General features: G+C 40.8%; 1 protein-coding gene and 1 long non-coding RNA gene across 9 annotated transcripts in view; one reads left to right on the top strand and one right to left on the bottom strand.

Annotated features, from left to right (window-relative positions):
* FMNL2 (formin like 2) overlaps positions 1–26542 on the top strand; it is a 221459-nt gene that overhangs the window by 183506 nt on the left and 11411 nt on the right. For 3 of the 8 annotated variants that reach the window (XM_075829286.1, XM_075829281.1, XM_075829280.1), the window contains exons 16-26: positions 2982–3002; positions 3741–3865; positions 6457–6659; positions 11003–11237; positions 12579–12647; positions 12744–12824; positions 14877–15006; positions 16568–16731; positions 17013–17114; positions 19027–19125; positions 21732–21855. In XM_075829286.1, coding sequence (XP_075685401.1) covers positions 2982–3002; positions 3741–3865; positions 6457–6659; positions 11003–11237; positions 12579–12647; positions 12744–12824; positions 14877–15006; positions 16568–16731; positions 17013–17114; positions 19027–19125; positions 21732–21855 — 1353 coding nt within the window. Of the gene's footprint in view, positions 1–2981; positions 3003–3740; positions 3866–6456; positions 6660–11002; positions 11238–12578; positions 12648–12743; positions 12825–14876; positions 15007–16567; positions 16732–17012; positions 17115–19026; positions 19126–21731; positions 21856–25264; positions 25400–26542 lie in introns of all 8 variants that reach the window. The other 5 variants (XM_075829285.1, XM_075829287.1, XM_075829282.1 and 2 more) reach the window with 4 other exon arrangements.
* Positions 16266–25333, bottom strand: LOC142655313 (uncharacterized). The gene is made up of 4 exons (XR_012849475.1): positions 25224–25333; positions 24998–25111; positions 21603–21698; positions 16266–16620 (listed from the first exon to the last, which is right to left on the bottom strand). It is a non-coding gene; the product is annotated as an uncharacterized LOC142655313 (long non-coding RNA).

Raw genomic sequence — 26542 nt, forward strand, 5'->3', positions numbered from 1 at the left:
TTAGCGCGGGCAACGGGGAGCTTGTCTCTCCCTATGTCACTCCTCCCGCTGCTTCCGGCTCAATGCCGATAACAGCGGGAAGCTCCGCAACGGCCCCCTGACTCCTCCTTGTCCCTCCCCTCCAACTCTCCCTCACCTATTAACCCTTTCGCTACCAGGGAGGTCATGGAGGCTTCCCCCTAAGCCCTGCAGGCTGCGTCCAGCCTCGTCTATATCGCTATCTGCAGTGTAAATGAATGGGGAGAACTGTATGACGCTGGTTGGTCACTGATTGGTCAGCGTCATACACTCCTCTCCACAACGCCCACTTGGCCAAAAAGTAAAACACGCCCAGTTGTCCATTAAGAAACTCATTAGCATAAAGCTAAAATAGGTCATAACTCCGTCAAAAATGATCGTTTTTCTAAATAAAAAACACTGCTGTAATCTACATTACAGCGCCGATCACATTATGTAGGAGATAGGGCACTTATAATGTGGTGACAGAGCCTCTGTAATTTAAAGGGGTTTTCCAATTTGCCACTGTACTTTGTGTATCAATTCCATACCATTTTTTAAGATCTCTGCTTACTGTTAGTGAATGAGAACATTCTTGTTCCCATACAGAGGCTCAAAACCTGTGGAAACCTAATCGAATTAATAACTTGGCAACATTTTTACTTTCTAATATACTATGTGTTTCAATTCCCCACCATTTTCAAGATCTTTATTTTCTGTCAGTGAATGGGAACATTCTCATTTACATCACCACGGTACCAGACCTAATACGTTTCACAGCTGAGTTTGTTACAATTGTATCCAGCCTAGGCCATTCTCTATGAGCTAAATATATCAGCACAACTCTCTATGTATCAATGCTGGTAAAGTGTATCAGCCTTGATTTCTGGCTATTTAGAAGATTGTCTAGAATGGATGCAATAGTAGCAGACCCTCAGCTGCGAAACGTATTAGGTCTGCACAGATTTAAAAGTAGTGCTGCCCCCTGAGCTAGATGAAGAGATATCTGGTGGGCGTACCTATACAATTAAAATGCATTTTCATCCAATGTGTAAATTAATGCGGGCCGAAAAAAATCTTTTATCTAGTAGAGCATCTCTGTAGACATCTTAAAATTGGTCTCCTGACATCTGGCTGATTCCCTGCAATCGGTGGACCAACCTGCCGGCAAGTGTTCAACTTCCCTACAGCGCCACCACTGGGAAAATGAAGTATTACACAGTGCCCATCGAACTTAATGGTTGATCCATGTAGTGGCATGGATGTGCCGAGTCCTCCAGAGTGGGAGACACTCTTTGTGGGGTAAAAGATGAGGGTCTTGAACAGGGGACACCCCTCTGTATTAACTCAGAATTCCATAATGGGGTATTTGAACATGGGTTTCATAAACTTGACTACCCCTTTAACTTTTTAGGATCTTTCCAGTAGTGTCAGTCCATTATGTATTAGTTACATTAGATTAAGAGATTAGTTTATGTTGATTGCTTTTAAATCTTAATCTTGGCTTCAGAGCCAGCAAGGGATTAGTGTAATTTGGACACTGTATGTAGCTCCGAATAAAGAGGAATCCTAACAGCAAAACCAAATCATGTCTAATTGGCTTAAATGTCAAGAGAATGGATGTCTGCAAACATGTGTCCAATATAAAGTATTGTATGTGAGGGTATGTTCACACGCACTAATTACGGACGTAATTCGGGCGTTTTTGCCCCGAATTACGTCCGAAAATAGCGCCTCAATAGCGCTGACAAACATCTGCCCATTGAAAGCAATGGGCAGACGTTTGTCTGTTCACACGAGGCGTAATTTACGCGCCGCTGTCAAATGACGGCGCGTAAATAGACGCCCGCGTCAAAGAAGTGACCTGTCACTTCTTTGGCCGTAATTGGAGCCGTTATTCATTAACTCCAATGAATAGCAGCGCTAATTACGCCCGTAATGGACGCGGCGTTCAAGCGCCTGCACATGCCGTTACGGCTGAAATTACGGGGATGTTTTCAGGCTGAAACATCCCCGTAATTTCAGCCGTTACGGACGCCCTCGTGTGAACATACCCTTAGGCTGGGTTCACACGACCTATTTTCAGACGTAAACGAGGCGTATTATGCCTCGTTTTACATCTGAAAATAGGGCTACAATACGTCGGCAAACATCTGCCCATTCATTTGAATGGGTTTGCCGACATACTGTGCAGACGACCTGTCATTTACGCGTCGTCGTTTGACAGCTGTCAAACGACGACGCGTAAATGGACTGCCCCGGCAAAGAAGTGCAGGACACTTATATACATTATATGCAGGGCACTTCTTTGCCACGTAATTTGAGCTGTTCTTCATTGAACTCAATGAAGCACAGCTCAAGATTTACGAGCGTCTTAGACGCCTCGTAAATTACGAGGAGGAGCATTTACGTGTGAAACGAGGCAGCTGTAAACAGTCTGTCTTTTCACACGTAAATGCCTCTCATCGTGTGAACATACCCTTATATTAAAGGGTATTAAGAGATTAGAAGAAGGGTCTGTTTTTTCCCCACAAAAAAACAGCACCATAACTTTCCATGGTCTGTGCCTGGTAGTGAAGTTTATTTTATTTATATCTGTTACTTATAAAGCACCAACATATTCCGCAGCGCTGTACAAAAGTTGTGCTGATTCACTGTCCCCACTTGGACTCACAATCTAAATACCCTATCTGTATGTTTTGGGAGTATGGGAGGAAACTCATGCAAACATGGGGAGAACATACAAATTCCATGGAGATGTTGTACTTGGTGTGATTAGCTTCATTTACTTGGATTGGGCTGAGCTGCAATACCAGGCACATCCCATGCACAGTAGTGGCGCTGTTTCTAGAAAAAGAAGTAGACACTTTTTTTTTAGATGTTCCTTTAACTCTTTCTCTGGTATTATACTAATGAGCTCTGTTTAACAGTATATGACCTATGACATTAATCTCTCTCTCCTTGGTTTAACGCTTCCACTAAAGATGGGCCGATCAAGCTGTTCTGTAGGTTTCCATTGTTATAATTTCTAATTCTACTTCTCCTTTATTGTATTGATGTCCCATTGCATCTTATTCTGCATGTCATGTAATGAAAACAATTCATTATTATCCCGTTATTCAAACCCTCACTATTTTCAAGACCACTGCATGTGGTCACTGAATGGAAATTTTCTTGTTTACGACCAGAGGCTGAGTGAATCCTGCTCATAGCTTTGTTACAATGTCTTCCTAAACGGGACAAGGCCACAACCAATTTTCAGGCTCAGAATGAGAGTGGGAAACACTGTATTATATGGTGCCCATTTATTTGAATGAGCGCCATGTAATACTATATTTTCGCAGCAGGGAAAGTGCGGATGCCCGCAGCTTCCCGCAGTGATAACAGCTGGTTGTTGTGCGTTGCAGTAACCGGTTCCGCGGCGGCTGCATTTAGAGTTGGGGTGATTCCTTTGAGCTATGGACAGATGTCAACGTTTTATTATCAATTCATTGACTGTTCCATTATTTTTGTTATTGAAAATGTAATTCTCCTATCTCATTATTTTACTTTTATATTTTTATTAAAAAATATCAAAATATTGTGATAAAATAAATTGTACTATTGTGTATATTATGTATTATTATGTCTATATATTATATGTATATAATATATTTTTACATTACTGTATTTACCATATATGTATATTATGAACAGACCTGGTTGTAAGGTGATGATCTCTACATTTTACTTGTGATTCGCAGCTGTGAAAATTAAGAAGCCGATCAAGACAAAGTTTAGGATGCCAGTATTCAACTGGGTAGCTCTAAAACCCAACCAGATAAATGGCACAGTCTTCAATGAAATTGATGATGAACGGATACTGGAGGTAATGGCGGGCGGTCCCACTGTGGCAGGTCCTGGTGTTAGGCAGTAGCCATCTTGAATCAGTCTTTTTAATCCTGTAATGCTTTAAAGACTAAGTAAACCTTTGAAAATATACACATATATATAAAAATGTCAGTCGGTAAGATTGGTGCAACTTTCAAAAAAAATTTATTACAAATTATTTTTAGTTTTTGAGATACAGTTGCTCTGTATTCTCTAAACACAGCAGCGGTATCTTTAGCTAAATCCTGATCCCGTCAGCGGGACTGATGGGTTCAGTGTCAGCGGGTCCTGCATGTCTCTGACACACAGAATCTACCTGTAATCGATCATATCTATGTTACGAACTTACAGTAGATGTAAGCGTGCCTGTACAGTTGCAAATGTCTGACCCCTATTGAAAAAAACGTATTCTGTACAATATGCTTTTTTTTTGTATAATATATATATATATAGTTATATTGGCTACACCTTTCAATACAGGTGAGGCAGAGTTATAGTTATGAGTACCGGCCAATGATAGCCTATCGGCACTTTAAACGTTTACATTAGGAGAATATCTCAGGATACATGCCGAACATTAAGCCCAAACTTGGTGTGAACCAAGCATTAGCGCTATATTCTTTTTATAAGCTTCCCATTTGTCTTTGAAAATCCACTTTTAAATTGCAGTACCACTTTTCACCACTGCCAGTGATAAATACTTCCCATAGACACTTAGGGTATGTTCACACCGCCTATTTGCGGACGTAATTCGGGCGTTTTAACCCCAGAATTACGTCCGAAATTACGGCTTGAAAGCGTTGACAAACATCTGCCCATTGAAAGCAATGGGCTGACGTTTGTCTGTTCACACGAGGCGTATATTTACGCGTCGCTGTCAAAAGACGGCGCGTAAATAGACGCCCGCGCCAAAGAAGTGTCATGTCACTTCTTCAGACGTAAATGGAGCCGTTTTCCATGGACTCCATGGAAAACCAGCTCCAGTTACGTCCGTAATGGACACGGCGTTCAAGCGCCTGCACATGCCGTTACGGCTGAAATGATGGGGCTGTTTTCTCCTGGAAACAGCGCCGTAATTTCGGCCATTACGGACGCTGCCGTGTGCACATACCCTTAGGGTATGTGCACACGACCTCTTTTCACATGTAATGGAGGCGTTTTATGCCTCGAATTACGCCTGAAAAAACACCCCTTGGTTCACACGACCTATTTGCAGACGTAAACGAGGCGTATTATGCCTCGTTTTACGTCTGAAAATAGGGCTCCAATACGTCGGCAAACATCTGCCCATTCATTTGAATGGGTTTGCCGACGTACTGTGCAGACGACCTGTCATTTACGCGTCGTCGTTTGACAGCTGTCAAACGACGACGCGTAAAATGACTGCCTCGGCAAAGAAGTGCAGGGCACTTCTTTGCAACGTAATTTGAGCCGTTCTTCATTGAAGTCAATGAAGAGCAGCTCAAGATTTACGAGCGTCACAGACGCCTCGCATAATGCGAGGAGGAGCTTTTACGTCTGAAACGACGCAGCAGTTTTCTCCTGAAAACAGTCTGTTTTTTCAGACGTAAAAGCCAGCTAGCATGTGAACATACCCTCAGTGCACTATTTTTAAAGTGTAACTAAACTTTTATAACACTTTTGACACATTATAGTGACATCTCAGAAGTTTTGATCAGTGGGGGTCCGAGCGCTGAGACTCTCACCGATCGTTAAAACGAAGCTGCAGAGGGGCTCATGTGAGATCTGTGTCGCTACCTTTCAGATCGGCTCTGCTTTCCTCGGAATGCCGAGCAAGCAGTGTACGGGCTCAATAGAAAGTCTATGAGTCCGTACACAGCTCGCTCGTCTTTCCGAGGAAAGCCGATTAGAAACGAAGCAGCACAGCGCACACCTGAGAGCTTCTGCCGCTTCGTTTTAGCGATCGGTGGGGGTCTCAGTGTTCGGACACCCACTGATCAAAACTTTTGATGTGTCACTTTGACATGTCAAAAGTTTTATAAAAGTTTAGTTATGCTCCAACCTAGCTGGTATTTAAAGGTACACTCCAAGAAAAACTGATACACTGTGTTATGCCTAGTGCAGGGCCTGAATGGGCGGTGCATGACTTTCTTTGGTGTTCTTCGAATCCCTGGTCATGCACCGCCACCTCAGGCTCTGCATTAGGCATAACGCACTAGGTGTATTAGTTGATTCAGGAGTGTTCCTTTAACACAAAAGTGGTATAAAACAAGTTTCTTTACTACAATTTTTGACTTAAAATAGTACTTCAAAACTGGTGAAAGACCCCAATAATAAGGCCCGGGCTCCACAGCAATGTCTACGTGTCACATATCAATACAGCAGGGTCAAATTTTTGTAGAAGCTTTAATAGCGACTGTGTTGGTTTTCGTCCATCTATGTTAGCTACAGATATAACTAATACAGTATATAGTGCTGTCATTTTAATTTTGGGGCAAATGCTCTTCAGGGTCAATTCTTAAAATATGGATGCTTTTGCCGATCAGAATGTTTCTGTGCTTTCTTGTTTTTCATATGTTAGTGTTAAAGTACTACATGCGGACAGTTAACAATTATTTCTTCTTTTAGGACTTAAATGTAGATGAATTTGAAGAAATCTTCAAGACAAAAGCCCAAGGCCCAGCCATTGATGTTAGTTCCAGCAAGCAAAAATCAGCACCTAAAGGCTCTAACAAGGTGACATTACTGGAAGCAAACAGGGCCAAAAACCTTGCCATCACCCTGAGAAAAGCAGGAAAGGCTGCAGAGGAGATCTGCCGAGCCATCCAGCAGTAAGTAGTGAACCTGGGGGAACACAAATACTGCAGCTTATCAGATTACTGCCGATCCTGTTATGCAATTTACTGAGCTCACCGCTTACAACTATTTTTCATGCTTGACTAACAGAAAGTTTGTCCAGTGACCCGTATTAAAGAGGATCTGTCACCTCATCTGACCGGTCTGTTTTAGTAAATACTTGTATTCCCCATGAAATAACAATTCTGAAGCATCTTTTCTTAGAACTCTGCGTTGTGCCATTCCTATTTTATTCTTCCTAGAAATTTATGAATAAATTGACAACTGGGTAGTACCATTCCCATTTGTCAAATGGGCGTGTCCCTACGTAGTCTCACTCTGTCAGCACTGATTGGACATTGTCAGTCTGTGTAAGGACACACCCCCAACTGGTGAACTCAGTTGTCAATTTATTCATACATTTCTAGGAGGAATAACAGAGGGATGGAATCAAGTAGAGTTCTAAGAAAATGCTCCAGAATTATAATTTGACGGGGAATACAATTATAAACTAAAACAGACAGATCAGAAGAGGTGACAAATCTTCTTTAAATAACTACTAGACGCTATCTTTAGAATAAATCACAAGGTGCCCAATAATAAACTACCTGCATCAGTTTTATAGAACTTTGGCATTACACTTCATTTTTATTTGGGACTCTGCTGATTCTTCCATTTACCTCCTTGTGGCACTTCCTTTGCGACATGCAGCCCTCTCCTCACTAACATAATGACATGAGTAGACAGGTCACTGCTACCCACAAGAACAACACACTCCTCTCCTGCTGCTGTCATCAATTCCATTATCTATCCCACCCTTTGACACATTCAGCACTTTCCTAATTAACATAATCACAGGGTTGGAGAGGTTGCTGCCTTCCTCAAGATTCACACACTCTTCTGATGCTAGTGTCACCACTCCCATCATCTAGCTATATTACAGCTCTGTACAAGCTGGAGGTTGTATTTAGCTGTAAGATGTCTCATGCAGCCTTAGGGTACTTTTACACGAGATAGCTTGTTGATCGGCGCTCGTTTGCTCCTTTCACTAGGAGCTAGTGTTGGGACGAGCGCTCGTTACTCCGATCGCTTGTCCCCATACATTTTTATCACGTCGTCACCACGTCTCCCTGTTCACACAAGCAGATGTGCTGCCGACAACTATAATATTTAAGACATTTAAAATGATATAATCAGCCGATGAACGAGCATTTGCTCGTTCATCGGCTGATCATTGCTCTGTTTACACAAGACAATTATCGGAAACGAGCGTTCTGTGAACACTCGTTTGCCCAATAATTGGCCGGTGTAAAAGGACCCTTAAGGGCCTTTTACACCGGTTGATAAGCGGCTGGTGCAGCAAGCGCCGATCAACAAGACATCGTTGATTGGCGCTCGTTTGCTCCTGTCACACGGAGCTATGGATGGGGACGGGCGGTTGTTACTCCGTTATTATCATGTCGGCAGCGCATCTCCCTGTTTACACAGGAACATGTGCTGCCGACAACGATAATGCCCGAGAATGGTCCAGTGTAAAACCCCCTTAAAGAGGCTCTGTCGCCACATTATAAGTGCCCTATCTCCTACATAAGGAGATGGGCGCTATAATGTAGGTGACAGCAGTGCTTTTTATTTAAAAAATAATACAGGGGAGTGTATGACGCTGACCAATCAGTGACCAATCAGCGTCATGCACTCCTCTCCATTCATTACCTCAGCACATAGGGATCCTGCTAGATCCTTATGTGCTGTCTTATACTAACAGATTAACAATACTGAAGTGTTTAGACCGTGAATAAGATATTCCACGGGATGTCTATTCACAATCCCTGCACTTCGTTACTCTGTCTGTGGTAGTTACAGCAGAGGACGCGTGATCTCGCGAGATCTCGCAGTAAATGACAGGTTACAACGAGATCACGCTTCCTCTGCTGTAACTACCATAGAAACAGTAACGAAGTGCCACATATAGGAAACATATACAGCTCCAGTCATTGTGTAATTAAAATGCTCTCTGGCAAAGCATTATCGGACTTATCAGCCAAGAGGAAAACTTTCCTATCTCTGGTCTAGACCGCTATAAGCCAAGTGATGCTTATTTCCCTCCACTCTGCATCTAGATAACACGAATGCAGATGAAGTGAAGCATTTCCTTTGCTATTCAGAAATCAATAATTGCCGTCTCTGTGTTCTCTCCAATTAATATCAACAGAAGGTTATGCATCTTAGTGATATATTCTCCATCCTGCTCCTTCCAGACATTGTGTCTCTTCTATGAAAGATCTTTAACTCTTCATTCTGTTTGACGTCTGGGTTTTTCTTTGTTTCAGCGAAACGATAAAACTTGATAGAATTGTCAGTCAACCCCCCCCCACCCACCCACACACAAAGACACACACAGACACACACAAAGACACACACAGACACACACAAAGACACACACAGACACACACAAAGACACACACACACACGCACGCATGCCCGTCCGCACACACACACACACACACACACACACATACATACACATACACACACACACACACATACATACACATACACACACACACTCTGCAGTACTGTATTCATATAAATTGTGGGGCACATCCTTGAAATTTTCTGACAAAATGGTGTAAATTTTATCAGGCGTACAAAGGAAAGGTGCACAGGCGCATGTAAAATTTGGTGCTTGTACTATATGATATTGTTTCATCGTTATTTAGGCAGAGCTGTGTGCACAGAGCCTACGGCTCCATACTACAGAGTTATAGGAACTCTATGTGCCGCTGTACGGTGCTTCCATATACCACCATATTACAAAGGTATTCTCCTATAAAAGCTATTCTTCAAACGAAGAATACCTCCGCAGTGTGGCATATATACCCTTGTGTTGTTATAAATCTCCATCTAGCTGTATTACAGTATTGTGCAATACGCATGATATGCCATTACAACGCTCCCATATGTAAACAGGGCAACGATCAGCCGATGAACAAGCAAACGGTCGTTCTTTTGCTGATCGTATCGTTTATGCAACAGAAAATATTATCGTTGTCGGCAGCATCTCCCTGAGTAAAGAGGGAAACGTGCTGCCGACATGATAGAAATGGATGGGGACGTCCCCAAACATGACTCCTTGTGAAAGAAGCAAATGAGCACGGATAAACAGGTGTCTTGTTGATCGGTGCTTGTTTACACGGCCCACGTCGGGCCGTGTGAGATGACCCTAAAGGCCCTATTACACCCGCCGACAATCGTCCAGTGCAGCGAGTGCCGATCAACGAGACATTGTTGATCGGCGCTCATTTGCTTCTGTCACACGGAGCTATGGATGGGGACGAGCGGTCGTTACTCTGATCGCCCGTCCCCATACGTTATTATCATATCGGCAGCGCGTCTCCCTGTTTAACTGTAAGAGCCACATATAGGAAACATATACAGCTCCAGTCATTGTGTAATTAAAATGCTCTCTGGCAAAGCATTATCGGACTTATCAGCCAAGAGGAAAACTTTCCTATCTCTGGTCTAGACCGCTATAAGCCAAGTGATGCTTATTTCCCTCCACTCTGCATCTAGATAACACAAATGCAGATGAAGTGAAGCATTTCCTTTGCTATTCAGAAATCAATAATTGCCGTCTCTGTGTTCTCTCCAATTAATATCAACAGAAGGTTATGCATCTTAGTGATATATTCTCCATCCTGCTCCTTCCAGACATTGTGTCTCTTCTATGAAAGATCTCTAACTCTTCATTCTATAGATGGGGACGAGCGGTCGTTACTCTGATCGCCCGTCCCCATACGTTATTATCATATCGGCAGCGCGTCTCCCTGTTTACACATGTGCTGCCGACAACGATAATATTTTACGATACGCAGATGAACGTTTGCTCGTTCATCTGCTGATCGTTCCCCTGTTTACGCAGAGCAATTATCGCCAACGAACGTTCTATGAACGCTTGTCTGCCCGATATTTACCCCGTGTAAAACCCCCTTTACTCGTCCAGTGGAATGTGCTTTAACCTTATATTTGTTATTTCTCCTGGAAATGTATGAATAAAGTGACAAGACTACTGAGCATTTCTATTCCCTTGTCAATGGGGTGTGCACCTTATACACTCTGACACTGTCCAATCAGTTCTAACAGTGTCAACCTGTAGAGGGTCACACCCTATTGACAAGGGGAATGATAACACTTCCAGGAGGAATAACAGAGGAGAACTGACAGGTCCTCTTTCATTCAGCTGGCTTCCCCAATGATGAAAAGGTTTTTCATGTATTTTATTAGTAGCAATATTTGTGTAATTCATATTATTTCATATTCTTATTTCATCCCTCCTTAGGTTTGACCTGAAAACATTACCTGTGGACTTTGTGGAGTGTCTGATGAGATTCATTCCGACGGAGGCAGAAGTAAAAGTCTTTCGGCAGTACGAGCGGGAGAAGAAGCCATTGGAGAACTTATCAGAAGAGGATCGCTTTATGATGCAGTTCAGTAGGATAGAGAGGCTGATGCAGAAGATGACGATCATGGCTTTCATTGGGAACTTCAATGAGAGCATTCAGATGTTGACGCCGGTGAGCACATAGATTGTGAACACCATAAATAGAGTTGCGTTATGTGATGTATGTGATTGTGTGTGTAATGTATATGTATAAATACATGAGATTCTGTATGCATATATGTACAAATGTGATTGTGGGTCTATATATATGTACTGCATATGTAATTGTGTGTGTGTATGTTTGAGAACGCTGCAATATTAAATATTATATGAGTGTGAGTGTATGTATGAATGTGATTGTGTGTGTGTGTGTGTGTGTGTGTGTGTGTGTGTGTGTGTGTGTTTGTGTGTGTGTGTATGAGAACATTGAACTATAAAATATTCTGTGATTGTGTGTGTTTACACATATAAATATGATTGTGTGTGTGTGTGTGTGTGTGTGTGTGTGTGTGTGTGTATGTGGTTGTGGGTGTATATGTATTATTGGATGTATGGATGTATTTAATTGATTGTGTGTGTGTTCATGTATTAATATTTATGTGATTGATTGGTTGTGTGTATGTGTGTGTATGTATATATATGTGTGTGTGTATATATATATATATATGTGTGTGTGTGTGTGTGTGTGTGTGTGTGTGTGTGTGTGTGTATGTATGAATGTGATTGTGTGTGTATGTGCATTAATGTATGTATAATTTTTATTCATTGTGATTGATTGATTGATTGATTGATTGATTGATTGATTGATTGATTGATTGATTGATTGAACAAGTATACAAGAAATATCGTGAAATCCTGTTCCATGTAAAACCCCCTCAAAAAACAAGGGGGCACTCCCTCCATCTGGAAAAAAAAAAACACGTTTAATCTGCAGAGGCGACAAGCCCTCTTTACTGTGAATCTATGGAATAGTCACCGCAGGAGCCGTCACAGCAGGGACAGTAGATGGCTTTAAAAAAGGCTTAGATAATTTCTTAGAACAAAAAAATATTAGCTCCTATGTCAATGTGTAGACATTTTGTTTCATCCCTTCCCTTTTCCCATCCCTTGGTTGAACTTGATGGACTTGTGTCTTTTTTCAACCGTACTAACATGTAATTATATATATATATATATATATATATATATATATATATATATATATATATATATATATATACATATGTATGAATGTGATTGTGTGTGTGTGTGTATATATATATATATATATATATATAAGGACATTGCACTTCTAAATATTCTGATTGTTGTGTTTGTGTATATATGAACGTGATTGTTTGTATATACACGTATGCATGTGATATAATGTGTGTATATGTATGAGAACATTGCACTGTTAAATATTATGTGATTGTGTGTATATATGTGTGATAACATTGCACTTTTATTAAATGCTACTATTGTCTTTTTATAGCAACTTCACGCCATCATAGCTGCTGCTGTTTCAATTAAATCATCTCAGAAACTAAAGAAAATACTTGAGGTATGTACGGACTCTATTTACAGTGAATGTATTATAGTTCAGTTTATTGATGAATATATAAATGATATTCTTGTATTTTCCTGTTTCTTTGTGTAGATTATTTTGGCTCTTGGAAATTATATGAACAGCAGTAAACGTGGAGCTGTCTATGGTTTTAAACTTCAAAGCTTGGACTTGGTAAGCATACATTAATATTCACACATGGAATGGAAATAGGTAACCCAAAGCGTCAGTACTTATCTCAGCATGCCCTGTTAGTTTTTCTGATACAGAGTCCTAAAATCTCTGCTTCCCTTCAGAAAGCCATAGCATAGCCACCCTCCACTAGAGAGGGCCTACTACAAACAGAATTATAGTTCTGTATAAATCTATATTCAGCGAGCTCCCTCTAGTGGTGGCTGCTTGCTGCCAGGATTCTATAATTTAACTAAACTTAGTTTAACTAAACTTTCTGTTTCAATATACCTTTATTAAACAGTTGAGATGGGTAACTAAATTTTCAACAAACTTTTGACATGGTGACATGTGAGAAGTTTTGATAGGTGGGGGTCTGAGCACGGAGACCCCCACCGATCGCTAGAACAAAGCTGCAGAAGCCCACAGGTGAGCGCTGAGCCGCTTGATTTCTGATCAGATTTTCTCGGAAAGCCTATGTAGCGGTGTACGGCTCAATAGAAAGTCTATGGGCCTGTACACCGCTACATCAGCTTTCTGAGAAAAGCCGTGTAGAAACCAAGCGGCTCAGCGCTCACCCGAGCGCCTCTCTGCTTCGTTCTAGCGATCGATGGGGGTCTCAATGCTCAGACTCACACCGAACAAAACTTCTGACATGTCACTCTGACATGTCAGAAGTTTGTTGAAGGTTTAGTTACACTTTAAAGAGGATCTGTCACTAGTTTATTAATTCCCTATTGCCTAACTAATCTAATAGGTGCTATGATGCTGATAACTACAGTGTAATTTGTTTTCAAAAACGCTTATTATTTGCAAAGTTTTGTGCATTTTCTAAATATGCAAAATTTGTCTCTAATAGCCAAATAGTTGGTGACTCTTTCTTTTCTCTCTGGGCGGTGTAATGTTTTCTGTATAACGCTGTCCAATAAGCAGACAGCTTCTCCCCCTTCCCTGCCCTGCAACACAACGTGATCATATAGTATACAGCTTCCATTCCCGACTGTGTATTCAACTGGTGATATCTCCGGATGTCTCACAGCTAGAACTGCGATTAGAATCTCATCTTTTATATGCCGCCAGCGCTGTTCTAGGTGGTCCACAGCCGGAGATATGGCTATTTCAAGTGATCCCCCTTCCCTCCAGCCTCAGTCTCTCACACTGTGTGAAGCAGCTTCATGCTGATAGGACAGCGTCAGAGGCTGTGAGGAAGCTCCGCCTCAGGAGAATCGCTGGTGTTGACACCCACTTGTCTAGTATAGCCTCATTTGCATATTTACAAAAAAAAAGCTCTTAACTTTTAAAATAGTAAACGTTTTGGGACACAATTTTCACTAGTTATTAGTGTGGCAGCGCCTATTAGATTAGCGAGGAGATAGGGCATTACAGAACTAGTGACAGAGCAAGGACGCAGTCATCTCATTATCATCACAGGCAGGATTACAATGAAAGGTAACACCTCTATATAGATAACACAGGAGCCACCATTAAGTGCTGGGGACAGCTCTCATCCTCCTCCCTCCCTGCAAAGTGATCTCTTTCACAGGTCACAGAGCATGCCCACAACACTTTCCCATAGAAGTCAATGAGTCCTCTCCAGATTACAGTTTCCAATGTCTATGTGTCTGTGGTATAGCAAATCTTTGAACTGCTGTTCACAGAGCATAGCAACAGCTCAGGCAAGATGTCTGCCCCATAATCATGTACATAAAATAGAATAAACAAATATATCCAATCAGAAAATAAAAAAAGATTAGAAAAAAAGGATATCTTTCAATATTTGGTTTTAATTAGTAAAAAATATAGGTGATACATTCCGCTTGTTTGGACCCCTTCTCCCCTCCCACACATTCATTTCTAATTAAAACATCAGTGCTCATAGGAAAACTCTTTTAAACTCTTATGTCTGTGGACTCCTTTACTGCGCCGCTACTTATTGGGCTTTGTACTAGTTTACTATCAGTGACATTTTTAATTCCAGTATGTTTTATTAGTCGGGAGCCATATTGATGTTTACCTTTTTGTTGACATTTTTTTTTCTTAAATTGTCATTGACAGCTTCTAGACACCAAGTCAACAGACAGAAAACAGACCTTATTGCACTATATCTCCAATGTAGTACGGGAAAAGTATCCACACGTTGCTCTTTTCTTCAATGAACTCCATTATGTGGAAAAGGCTGCCGCAGGTAAGCTTACGAGGAGTAGAGATGTCCCGGGTTGAGAAGAATAGTTGCTTCTTGGCCTCATGGTGGCCATGGGTGGTTTTATGTACATTTATTGTATAATAAACATTATACAACTAATATATACTGTGTTTTAAAACTGTGTTTAGTTCTGGTGCAGGGTCTCAGGGGGTGATACATGACACAGGATTTCTCACTTTGGTCTACTTTGAATCTTTGTGTCATGCACCGCCCCCTGAGGCCTTGCACTAGGCATAACACAGTATTAAAAATATATAAAAAGCTAGGCTCTGTTCACACATTTGCATCCTAATTTCCGTTTTTAACGATAACCACAACGCAGTGGCAGATCAGTCTTACGACAGATACCACCAGCACCTGATGGACCCAATTGAATTATAAGGGGGTACGTCGGGTTTCCTCCACGTTGTCCGTCATTTTGACAGAATCTGCTATGGAGGCTGTGAACGTAGCCTTCTAGAGAGATGTGAACAGAGCCTTATTTCTATTTTGGCTCATATCTCAATATGAGTCACTTGAATCATATTGATCACAATCAGCGATCAAAAAGGTTTATAATCGTTAATTGTTACAAATTATAATTTAATGTTAATGAGACACTTGGTTATTGCTGAACAATATTGGATCATTTATCTATTTAAATTTAAAATGTTACATTTATGGCCGGCAATAAACACGTAAGCTGTCAACCCGACGCCCTGAAACCTCCATATAATCATAAACCTTAAAGGGGTTGTCTGAGTATAGAAAACAAGGTCTACTGCACCACTCTTGTATATGGGCTGTGTCAGGTACTACATCTCAGACCCATTAATTTGCATTACATGGAAAGCCCACTGATTTTAATAAGAACTGTGTAATGCTTAATTTGCCCTGTGGTGGCGCTGCAGCAGAATTGAATACTTGATGCTAATTTGCTCCTACAGATCACAGCTGATTGCCGGGGTTTCAAGTAAGGGGATACTCTGTCATCAGCTCTGTGATCTAATATAAAAGGGTCGTACAAAGCTTGTGTCTAGACAGTGTCGTCCAGAGAACTTTCCTTACCCCAAACTGAAGGAGAATGGAGATCACCTTATCCCATCCATAAGAACTACCTGAGGTCGGAGATGTCTGAACTCTTTTGCGAATAATATCTAATATCATGGACCAGGATTGGGAACATGAATTTAGCTTTTAGCATGCTGGTAGCATCTATATATAAGTATATTTTGGAGGAATTTCTTTAATATGTACAATACTGCCTATTTAGGATACACATCTGAGAAAGTCTACAATTATCATTATCACAGAATTTACTACAGATGACCCCTCAGCAGCAAAATAGTTGCAAAGAATACTCTGCCTCATTATATGCGTTCCTACACTCAATCATGTTGTTTTACAGCCCAATAAACCAATTTTTTGTCTTTTTTTTTTAATGTAACATGAGCGCCCTCACCTGGCCATATTCAGGGAGTGTATATCTGGGATTCCAGTTGGCAGTGTTGGCTTGGTCAGCACCATTGATACCTTTTAATCCTTATTATCTGTTCCCCTCCAGTCTCTCTTGAAAATGTACTTCTGGATGTAAAGGAACTTCAAAGAGGAATGGATCTGGCAAAAAGAGAATACACAATGCACGATCACAACGTGATGCTCAAAGAATTCATACAAAATAATGAAGGACGGCTCAAGAAATTACAAGACGATGCAAAAATTTCACAGGTAACTATGGGGTTAATATAAACACTGCTTTATGTATATTCTACAGGGGGATCATTAAGCTTCATGAGATCAGAAATATATACCATCAGTTCAGACGGTGCAGCGTGAAGGACTCCCTATAACCTGAGCGGTAGAGCTGTCCTGTCTGGTAGAAGTTTGTTGTCCTGCTGCCGATCTCCTTATGACCCCAAAGTCACAAGCTTTTTTTTTTTTTTTTAACAATAAAGACGTTCATATAAACATACGACACACAGCCGCTGTCATTTCTTGTTGTATTGCAGGATGCCTTTGATGATGCAGTAAAATATTTTGGTGAAAATCCTAAAACCGTTCCTCCATCTGTATTCTTCCCAGTTTTCGTCAGATTTGTGAAAGCTTACAAGGTGGGATACTCTATCTATCTATCTATCTATCTATCTATCTATCTATCTATCTATCTATCTATCTATCTATCTATCTATCTATCTATCTATCTATCTATCTATCTATCTATCTATCTATCTATCTATCTCATATCTGTCTGTCTGTCTGTCTATGTCGTCTCTCTCTCATCTATCTATGTGTCTATGTCGTCTCTCTCTCATCTATCTGTGTGTCTATGTCGTCTCTCTCTCATCTATCTGTGTGTCTATGTCGTCTCTCTCTCTCTCATCTATCTGTGTGTCTATGTCGTCTCCCTCTCATCTATCTCTATTTCTCACCTCCCTTACTTTCTCTTTAAATCCGACAACACAAGACATATGGCACGATATGTGAAGTGAACATGTAAAAAACAACAACGTATACCTTCATGTCAGCCATCCGTTGCCCATAGAGACCTGTGTTAAAAAACGTGTACGTCACAGACATCCAGTAAAGAAACGTATACTCTATGTACATCTAGGGGCATCCGTCTGCCATCTATCGCCCATAGACTCATAGACTGCCATGTTAAAGAAGTATACTTTAAACATAAACTTTTTTTACTGCATGGCCCGAGATTGTATATAATTGTTATCATGTCAAATTGTATAACTTAACGCAATTCAAGAAGAAGTAAGGCTGGACACATCAATATCTCAAATTAATATTTATTTATTTATCTATCCATCTATCTATGGGTGGGGCTTAGCAAATTTACTATAATTTACGCCAGAAACTGGCATAAATTATAGCAAAATTAAAGAAATATTTCCCTTTCAGGCGCATGGACAGCCAGAGATGCGCCTAATTTAATAAGAAGTGGGCACCTCTTAATAAATTAAATGCATCTTACTCCAGTGATCTGTATATTAAGACTGGCGTATGTAATATCTCCCTTATAAGTATAAAGCCAATAATTGTAACAATAGCCATAACTGGTTTATCAGCACATATTGTACTTTAAAAGAATTGTCCACTACCGGACAACTGATGACCTATCCACCAGATAGATAATCAGTATATGATCTGATGCCGGTGCCCGTAGGCAGCCGAAACAGTTGATCGGTGCAGGGTCCAGGTGTCGGACCCACAAAGATCATATACTGATGACCTATCTGGTGGATAGGTTATCAGTTGTCCGGTAGTGGACAACCCCTTTTAATAACAGTGGTAGTTATTACATAGCTGTTGGGGGTCTTCTTTATATTGTAGTGAGGCAGTGGTGATAACCAAGACTATTCTGGGGCCGATACAAGTCCAAACCGATCCACTTGTATTTTGGAGATAGCAAAATCCTCTACATAAATAACTTCTAGATGCCTTCCTGAAATACATCACGTATAATGCATCACTTCTCAGCCTTTGGCCCATTTCCCCAGTGTCTTTCAGGCCTTATTTACATTAGCTTGTCTGATTTGCGTCCACAAAAAAACGGACTGCGTTGCGTCAGTCTAGTTTCTGTGTGTCGTCCGTTTTTCTCCTCTGCAAGCACTTCATGGTTTCACTTTTCTTTTTTTCTCTGCATACTGTATTTCTCATAGCAACTAATGCGCGAAAAACGGACGGCACAAGGATGTCGTTCGTGTGCTGTTCGTTTTCTTCACGCATTAATGGGTGAGTCTGATCTGCAAAAAACAGACCAGAATAAAATGTGGTCAGTTTCCCCGCAACGGACACATGTTTAGTGAAAAAGCATGGATCTGTGTACAGCTGCATTGAATTGCATGGGTTGAAACGGACAGCAAACTGAGGAGAAAAACGGTTATGTGAATAAGGCCTCAATCAGTCATGTTGATTTTAGACTTAGAGCTGGTTTGTAAAGGGTTAACTTTATTAACATTTAATCATTTTTTATATAGTGTCCCTGATACATTTTATTTCTTTGTCTCATAGTTGGCTGATGAGGAGAATGTGCAGAGGAAAAAACAGGAGCAGGCCCTCATTGAGAAGCTACTGGAGCAGGAGGCGATGATGGACCAGCAAGACCAAAAGGTTCTCTCCATAACACAAGAGACAAGACAATGGGGGACATTCATAAAAACTGTCTTATCGCAAAACTGTCTTTATCGCGCATAGCAACCAATCGCAGCGCAGCTTTCATTTCTAATATAGCTCTTGAAAAATGAAAGCTGCACTGTGATTGGTTGCTATGGGTAACAAAGACAGTTTTGATGTTAGACATTTTTCATAAAACACTCCCAATGGGCCTTATTTATCAGAACTGACGAACAGTAAAACTGGTCTTGTTGCCCCTGGCAACCAATCACAGTGCAGCTTTCATTTTTCTAGAGCAGTTTAAGAGATTAAAGCTGATCTCTGATTGGTTGTTATGAGCAACAAGGCCATCAGAACAGAAAACTGCAATGATTATTAGAGACAGGAGGTGCAGCAGGGAAGTCCCTCTGAATATTATATTCACATTACACGAACTGCACCAACTGCAAAGCCATTTAGGCCGGGTTTGCACAATGCGCCCAAAACTGCCAACGCACTTTGCAGCCATTAGCAATCAAAGTGCTTTTACCTGCAGTCAATTTTAAAACCGCGCAGATCTACATGTTGGCATGGTTTCAGCCCCATCGCTGGCGCACCTCTGTAGTGGTGTGTCGGCAACCCAGCCTTACAACCCAGGGTATGTTCACACGGTTAACAAAATACGTGTGAAAATACGGAGCTGTTTTTCAATTGAGTCAATGAAAAACGGCTCCAAAAACGGCTCAAGAAGTGACATGCACTTCCTTTTACGAGGCGTTTTTTTACGTGGCCATTTTTAAAAATGGCCGCGTAAAAAAAGCCCTGTGGGAACGAAATGCCGTTTTTCCCATTGAAATCAATGGGCAGATGTTTGTATTTTCAGCCATTTTTTGGGGTGTTTACGGCCCAAAAATGGCCCAAAATAGCCAGTTTTAACATACCCTTAGAGTGAATGTTCTCCGGTGTTCACATTGATTAACATTGACTATGTAGTCAGCAATGGTATAATCTTCATTTGCTACATAGAAACCAAAAACAAACTGCTGTTGACGGATTTGCCATCCTCATTATTTGCATGTCATCGAGACTTTTTTGGTGTTCATGTGATAATGAGCTCAGCTTCGGGGTTTAGTAATGTACAGAAGCCATTAATAAAAGTAAATATATCATAAGATCCATTCTCAGCTATTAGACTGCTTGATGGCTGTTTCTGAGTGTTTCACAATTTTGTTTGAGGGTAGAAACTGTAGAATCTATCACCTTATAATATATCTTCGTTACCATTTTGCTGTTCTCATCTTTTTTTCAGTTCAGTTTTAACAGGAGATGAAAAAAAATCTCCTGTGGCTACCTGGAAACCATCAACAAGCCATTGTCAAGTGCATTGTGTATAAGTTAATGTTAATAAGCTGTATGAACCCCTTACTGTACCACATAAATGTATACACCGAGAACAGTCTTACATTCCCACATTTTAACGTATATATGTCACTGTGATTGACAGCCCTACTCCTGCACTAAGGGCAGATTTCGGAGAGACCTCTGACCCCGGACATTTAACCCATTAAACTTTGCAATCTATGCTGACCGCTGTGTGGACAAAGTGGTGGCCCCACTTAGAAGTAACATTGAACACATCTGTGACATACAGATAAGTCTGTGTCCTCCGAAAGGACTCCTGGGCTGTCCTGTCATAGTGACTGTTAGGCCCCATGCCCACTTCAGTTTTTATCTTCAGGGTGCTATCCGTTGGTGTCACCCATACATTTCAATGCGGCCATGCACACTTCCGTTGTTTTAACGGAACCATGCGGCCGTTCCGTCAAAAGTAGTGCAGGTCCTACTCCTGCCCGTTTTTGACGGAGCAGTCTCGGCCTTTGCATTGAATTTGGTCCGTGAAACAACGGACTGCACAAGGAAGACATCCGTGTGCAGCCCGTGTGTGACGGGACCGTTATTAACGGCCGTGCAACGGCCGACGGAAGTGTTTATGAGGACTTAGGGCACACCATAGCAATCCAAGCTCATGCAAATCTTTGGGGTATACGGAACAGTTGAGGGTGTGCACTTGAATCCCCACTAATCTAATATATTACATGTAGTAAAACCCCTTTAAAGAGGTTAAGGTACACAAAACATAATTAAAAAAAACAAAATAAAACCATAATAACATGGTCAGCAACAGATAGCCTGCTTGTTGACAGTTTTTGGTAGCAACAATGTAAAAACAGTAAAAATAAGAGAAAACTGCAAAAAAATATAATGAGGATTTTGCAAGAGTTTGAGTTTGCCAACTAAATTTACATTGTTGGTTAAAGTCGGTGTACGAAGTATGGCTCTTACCCTCCTACTGCTCTTAAATGGTTCAAGGGGACTAAAAATAGGACCACCACTCTGACCTCCATTTTATGGTGTGCATGGTCCCAAATTTTGCGTAAAATTGTTCTATTATGGATATAACTAATTATCCCCTCCCAATGTTGTATTAATCATACCTGTACATTATGTATAGGGACAGGGTCCTCGATAGCATCTGTATAATCTCATCTTCCATAGACCGGCGTCTTGTAGTATATTCTTGTAGAAGATGCCTATAATAACACATAGTTGTTACTTCCTTACAGTCTCCGTCACATAAATCTAAACGGCAGCAGCAGGAGTTGATTGCAGAACTGAGAAAGAAGCAAGTCAAAGACAATAGACATGTGTATGAGGGGAAGGATGGAGCCATAGAAGATATCATCACAGGTAAGTCAATTGGTCTGGTGCTATATGCGAACATGGAAATATTGCGTATTAGGATGGAAAATGGTGACCTATGTCTGCTCCTATATGTACAGGATAAGCTTGGGAGTTATCTGTGTACGATGACAAATATTGTAGGTCTTTCTAAATGATATCGCAGATGAACTTGAGAAGATCTCCGATTCTGTTGGAATTTACTATTCATTACCATTCATTACTATGGGTTTGTAATGCTCATGTAGTCCCATCGAAGTGAATGGAAAATTCATACAGCCTATTAAGTAATTCTGAGTTAATAGAGGGGGGTCCTCTGTTCAGGATTCTCACCTCTTGGCCAGAATGGAGAGCGGTTACAAAGAGCGTCTCTCGCTATGGAGGACCTGTCCTGTCCTGCATTACACAGACAACCCATTGATATGAATCGCACTGTGTAATTCTTAATTTCTCCTGTGGTGGAGCTGCAGGGAAATTGAACACAGCCGGGTTTCTCCACAGATCACAGCTGATCGCTGGGGCCCCAGCAGGGGGACATTTTTCAATCAGCTTTTTAATTGTTTGTGATTCGGGTGGCTTTTAAAAACAAGTCCAAAAGCTGGTAGAAAATGAAAACAATAATCTAATATATTTACTGTCTGAATTCATGGACCACCCATACCTCCTCCTACCTGTATCCATCGGCCTGGTGTTATGACTTGGCGGCAGTCACGTAGCGTCTTGCGGGAGACATTGGGCGTCGCAGTTATGTGATATTATAGATCACTGCATCATAGTCATAACAATAGACCAACAGATACCGGCCAGTGGAAGAATTTAGTTCGTAAGTATATTAGATATTCTTTTCTTCTTTCTATACGTACCCCAAATCTCCGGAAACCTCTTTAACTGGATAGCGAACTATCACTCCCATCACCGTTTACATTATGTGACTATTTCCTTAGAGCATGAGAATTTGTTATTATAGATAATTGGCACAGACTTGTCATCAGGCATATTGGCTGTAGTATCTATGTCTATAGCAGCAGAAACGTTATAATGCCATTTGCCATATTAAGATTAGGTCATGTTAAACTAATAGAGTTAGGTCCCCCTTTAAGGCTCTCGGCCTTGGCCCCCGGAGGACTGGAGACATCCGCAGAAAACTGCAATGTAAGGAAAAACGAGCACTTACACAGTGGTTTACATGGGCGCCCAGCAGCAGCACCCCCCGTCTCAGACATAAACTTGTGCTGTATTAGAAGGATGAAGAATAGAAAATGAGCTAAACATAAACCTATATGGGTTTTGGTTTTTTTCACCATGCAAGACTTTCCATTGATCAAGGGTTTTTGTCAGGTACTATGCGGTTCTCCCCTCACTCATATTACTAGTTCTAGTTAGTATAGTAGTCCCTTAGCAAAACCTATAAAAGCTCTTTACAGCCCAGGACACTGCCCCTTTTGGGACCCCTCAGCACTGCAGTGAATGATGTTCATTATTTTAGTTACACATGTAGAGACACCAGCTTCCCGCAGGTCCCACGCGCTTCGCTTATGTTCAAAACTTTAGTTCTGTCTGGGGAAAAAAGTTGCAATCGACGTTGCAACCACCACAAGGGCCATATTTGCATTGGTCATAGGGTCATGGTCTCTATTACAAGTGCGGATTTTGCTACAAATACCGCTTACGCAGAAAGTATCACCGGCACTTACAGGGCATTATCTGTATAACCGCTATGCTATGTGTTATAAGTTTAACATCTACATATCTGTTGCATTTTGTATCTATAACACTTGGCCAGATTTATGTATCAATGAATATTATTTTAATGGAGTTGTCCAGTCATATGTAAACAACACTTAGGGCTTATTCAGATGAAGGTAACATACGTCCGTGTAACGGACGTTTTTTTTTAATGGCCTTCACATGGATGCATGTATTTCAATGAGGCCGTTCACACGGCCGTTGTTTCGTCCGTTTTCACGGATCCCACAATAGACTCAAGTCTATGAGGGATCCGTGAAAACGGGTTCTGCACAGGTGCGACTCGGACGTGAAAAACTGAAGTTTTTCATGTTTAAGTTTGCACTCGCTTGTGTGAATCTGGGCTTAATATAATTGAATAATGAAAATTTCTGCAACTTTCAAATATACTTTGTGTCAATTCGTCATCATTCTCAAGATCCCTTATTGCTGTCAGTGAAAGAGAACATTTTTGTTTACATCCACAGGATAAAAAAACCTGTACAGACCTAATAATTCTCACAGGGTTTGCTTCAATTGTATTAAGTCTAGACAATTCACATCAGCAGAACAAACTTCTCCTCTACTGGAGAAGGTTTGCCACAATATATCAGTGTAGGTAAGTCTCTGTTCACACTAGCGCTATGTTTTCTGTCAGGCTGTCTGTTATTTTTGGCAGCAAGAATAGCGCAGTTGCTCTGACAGAAGCCTGGCAGACGCTGTTAAAAACAGATCCGGCATAGCTGTCATCGTTCCACTATAAATGAAAGCCATGATGCTAGTGTGAACAGAGCCTAAGAGCCATCACCCTGAAGTCCAGGCTTTTTAGTTCCCAAAGGATTGTCCAGACTGGATAACATTTCAGCAAACTCTCAACTGTGAGTAGTATTAGGTTTGTACAAGTTTTAAATCTCTAGATGTAAATTTAAAGAAAACAAAAAAACAACAAAACCCCATTCATTGACAGCAAGCATAGATCTTAAAATTGGTGAGTAAATGAAACATGTATTGTATTAGAAAGTTACACAACTTTTCATTTTACAATGATTAAAGTAAATGTCCACATTCATTTAAAGACCATGTCATTTTTAGGAACCAAACTCGGTGCACATTAAATTCCTTTAAATATATCTTTATAGTAATTGGAACTTAATTTTTCTGATACAGAGCACCAAATACCCAGCATAGATAGAGTTAAAGGAAAATATCTTGGCTACCTGCAGCCACCACTAGGGGGAGCTTAGGAGCTTACTGCATACTAATAGTATGCAGTAGACTTCTAAGCTCCCCCTAGTGGCGGCTGGGGGTGGAAATTTTCTTAACTTATTTTTTTTTTTTCTTACATAAGACTGGACATAACTTCTCTAGTAATTGTGTGTAATGACCTTAAGTTGTGCTCTGCATAAACCGCTGATTTGACACTAACCTTGACTCTGTTTTGATGCTTAAAAAAAAACGTTGGTCTTTTTTTAATTCTTGTCAAAACCGCTGAATGTCTCTTTTACTTGTCACTTGCTGTGATTAATCTCTCCAGCCCGACCTATGAGCAGAAGCATTGTTTATTTTGCATTGTATATGTGCAGAGACTGTCCGAGATAACCCGAGCTGAGAACTAACAATGTACTAATGCTATAATAGACTTGGCTTCTTACCGTCTTCTGTTTGTCTTTTCTGGCTATTATCTTCCATGCAGTGCTGAAGACTGTGCCCTTTACTGCTCGAACCGCCAAGCGTGGCTCACGGTTTTTCTGCGACCCCGTTCTCACTGAGGAATTCCATTACTAAAATTATTCTCTTTCACACCTGATGCTCTTAAAAAAAGGTTGCTGTAGGTTTTCAAATATTTCTGCATTTTTAGGCATCACCCCAGGGGTATCAGAGCGGATGTCTTGCCCGCAGTCCCCATGAAGCTCTGATACCCACCATCATTTCATTGCATGCCATTATACTGACAATACCCTCCGCATGATGGGGCTTTAAAGTGAATTTCCACCCTTGAACACCTTTTTTATTTTTTAAACTAAACATTCGATGGTGATTCATTTCTTAATATACCTTTCTAGTAGCCAGAGCGCTGTTTTTCTGATACAAAGCTCCAAATCCTCTACATAGACACAGATTTAAAAGAGAACATGCTGGCCGCCACTAGAGGGAGCTTAGGAGCTTACTGTATACTGTTTATACAGCATGCATTTAGCTCCCCCTAGTGGTGGCTGCATATTATCTTATAAATCTATCTCTTAGTAGGGGATTTGGCGCTCTGTTTCAGTAAAACAGAGCTGAGACCATTATAAAGATACATAAAAAATTTACCAAAGACAGAATTTCGGACCTAAAAGTGACGGTGGACATTCACTTTTAGGAAAATTAAGTAGCGCAGAGAAAACGTGGAGACATTTCCTGTCCCAACCAATGAGATTTCAGCTGTGACTTGATTGGTTGGTACGGTAACACTACAACATTTCTTTTGCGCTAGTTTTCCTTAATAAGCCCCATTGTGCGCTCCATCTGCTGTGCATGTGATGTTTTTTTACATCTTCATTTCTAAGATAGATAAAGCCCGGGCAGCAAATGTTATGAAATGTTAAGCTTCACATTAGGGGAAGGGGGGCATTTACTTTTGTTACTTCTGTCATTGTACTTCTTATGAAACATAAAATATTTTGTAATTTTTTTTTATGTGTTATTCTCTATTCAATATATATAAGAAGAAATTACTCCAAAAGTGGGTTTGGCTGAATTACTTCAAAACAGTGTTCAAAGTTCAGAACAAATAGAATAGTCGGAAGCAAATAGAGAATAATAGAATATTTTGCTTCGAGGGAAACTACCAGGACTACATTTGAGAAATGTGCGGAAAAAAAATCGTATTCCTAGTCCAATTACATCTCAAAAGAGCCTTCAAATGTCTGACCCCATGACAACACTTCCTGAGCCTTATGCCACACCTTTTTATAGACGTCTGTGATAG

This window comes from Rhinoderma darwinii, chromosome 6 (assembly GCF_050947455.1).
Source record: "Rhinoderma darwinii isolate aRhiDar2 chromosome 6, aRhiDar2.hap1, whole genome shotgun sequence".
Lineage (NCBI taxonomy): Eukaryota > Metazoa > Chordata > Amphibia > Anura > Rhinodermatidae > Rhinoderma > Rhinoderma darwinii.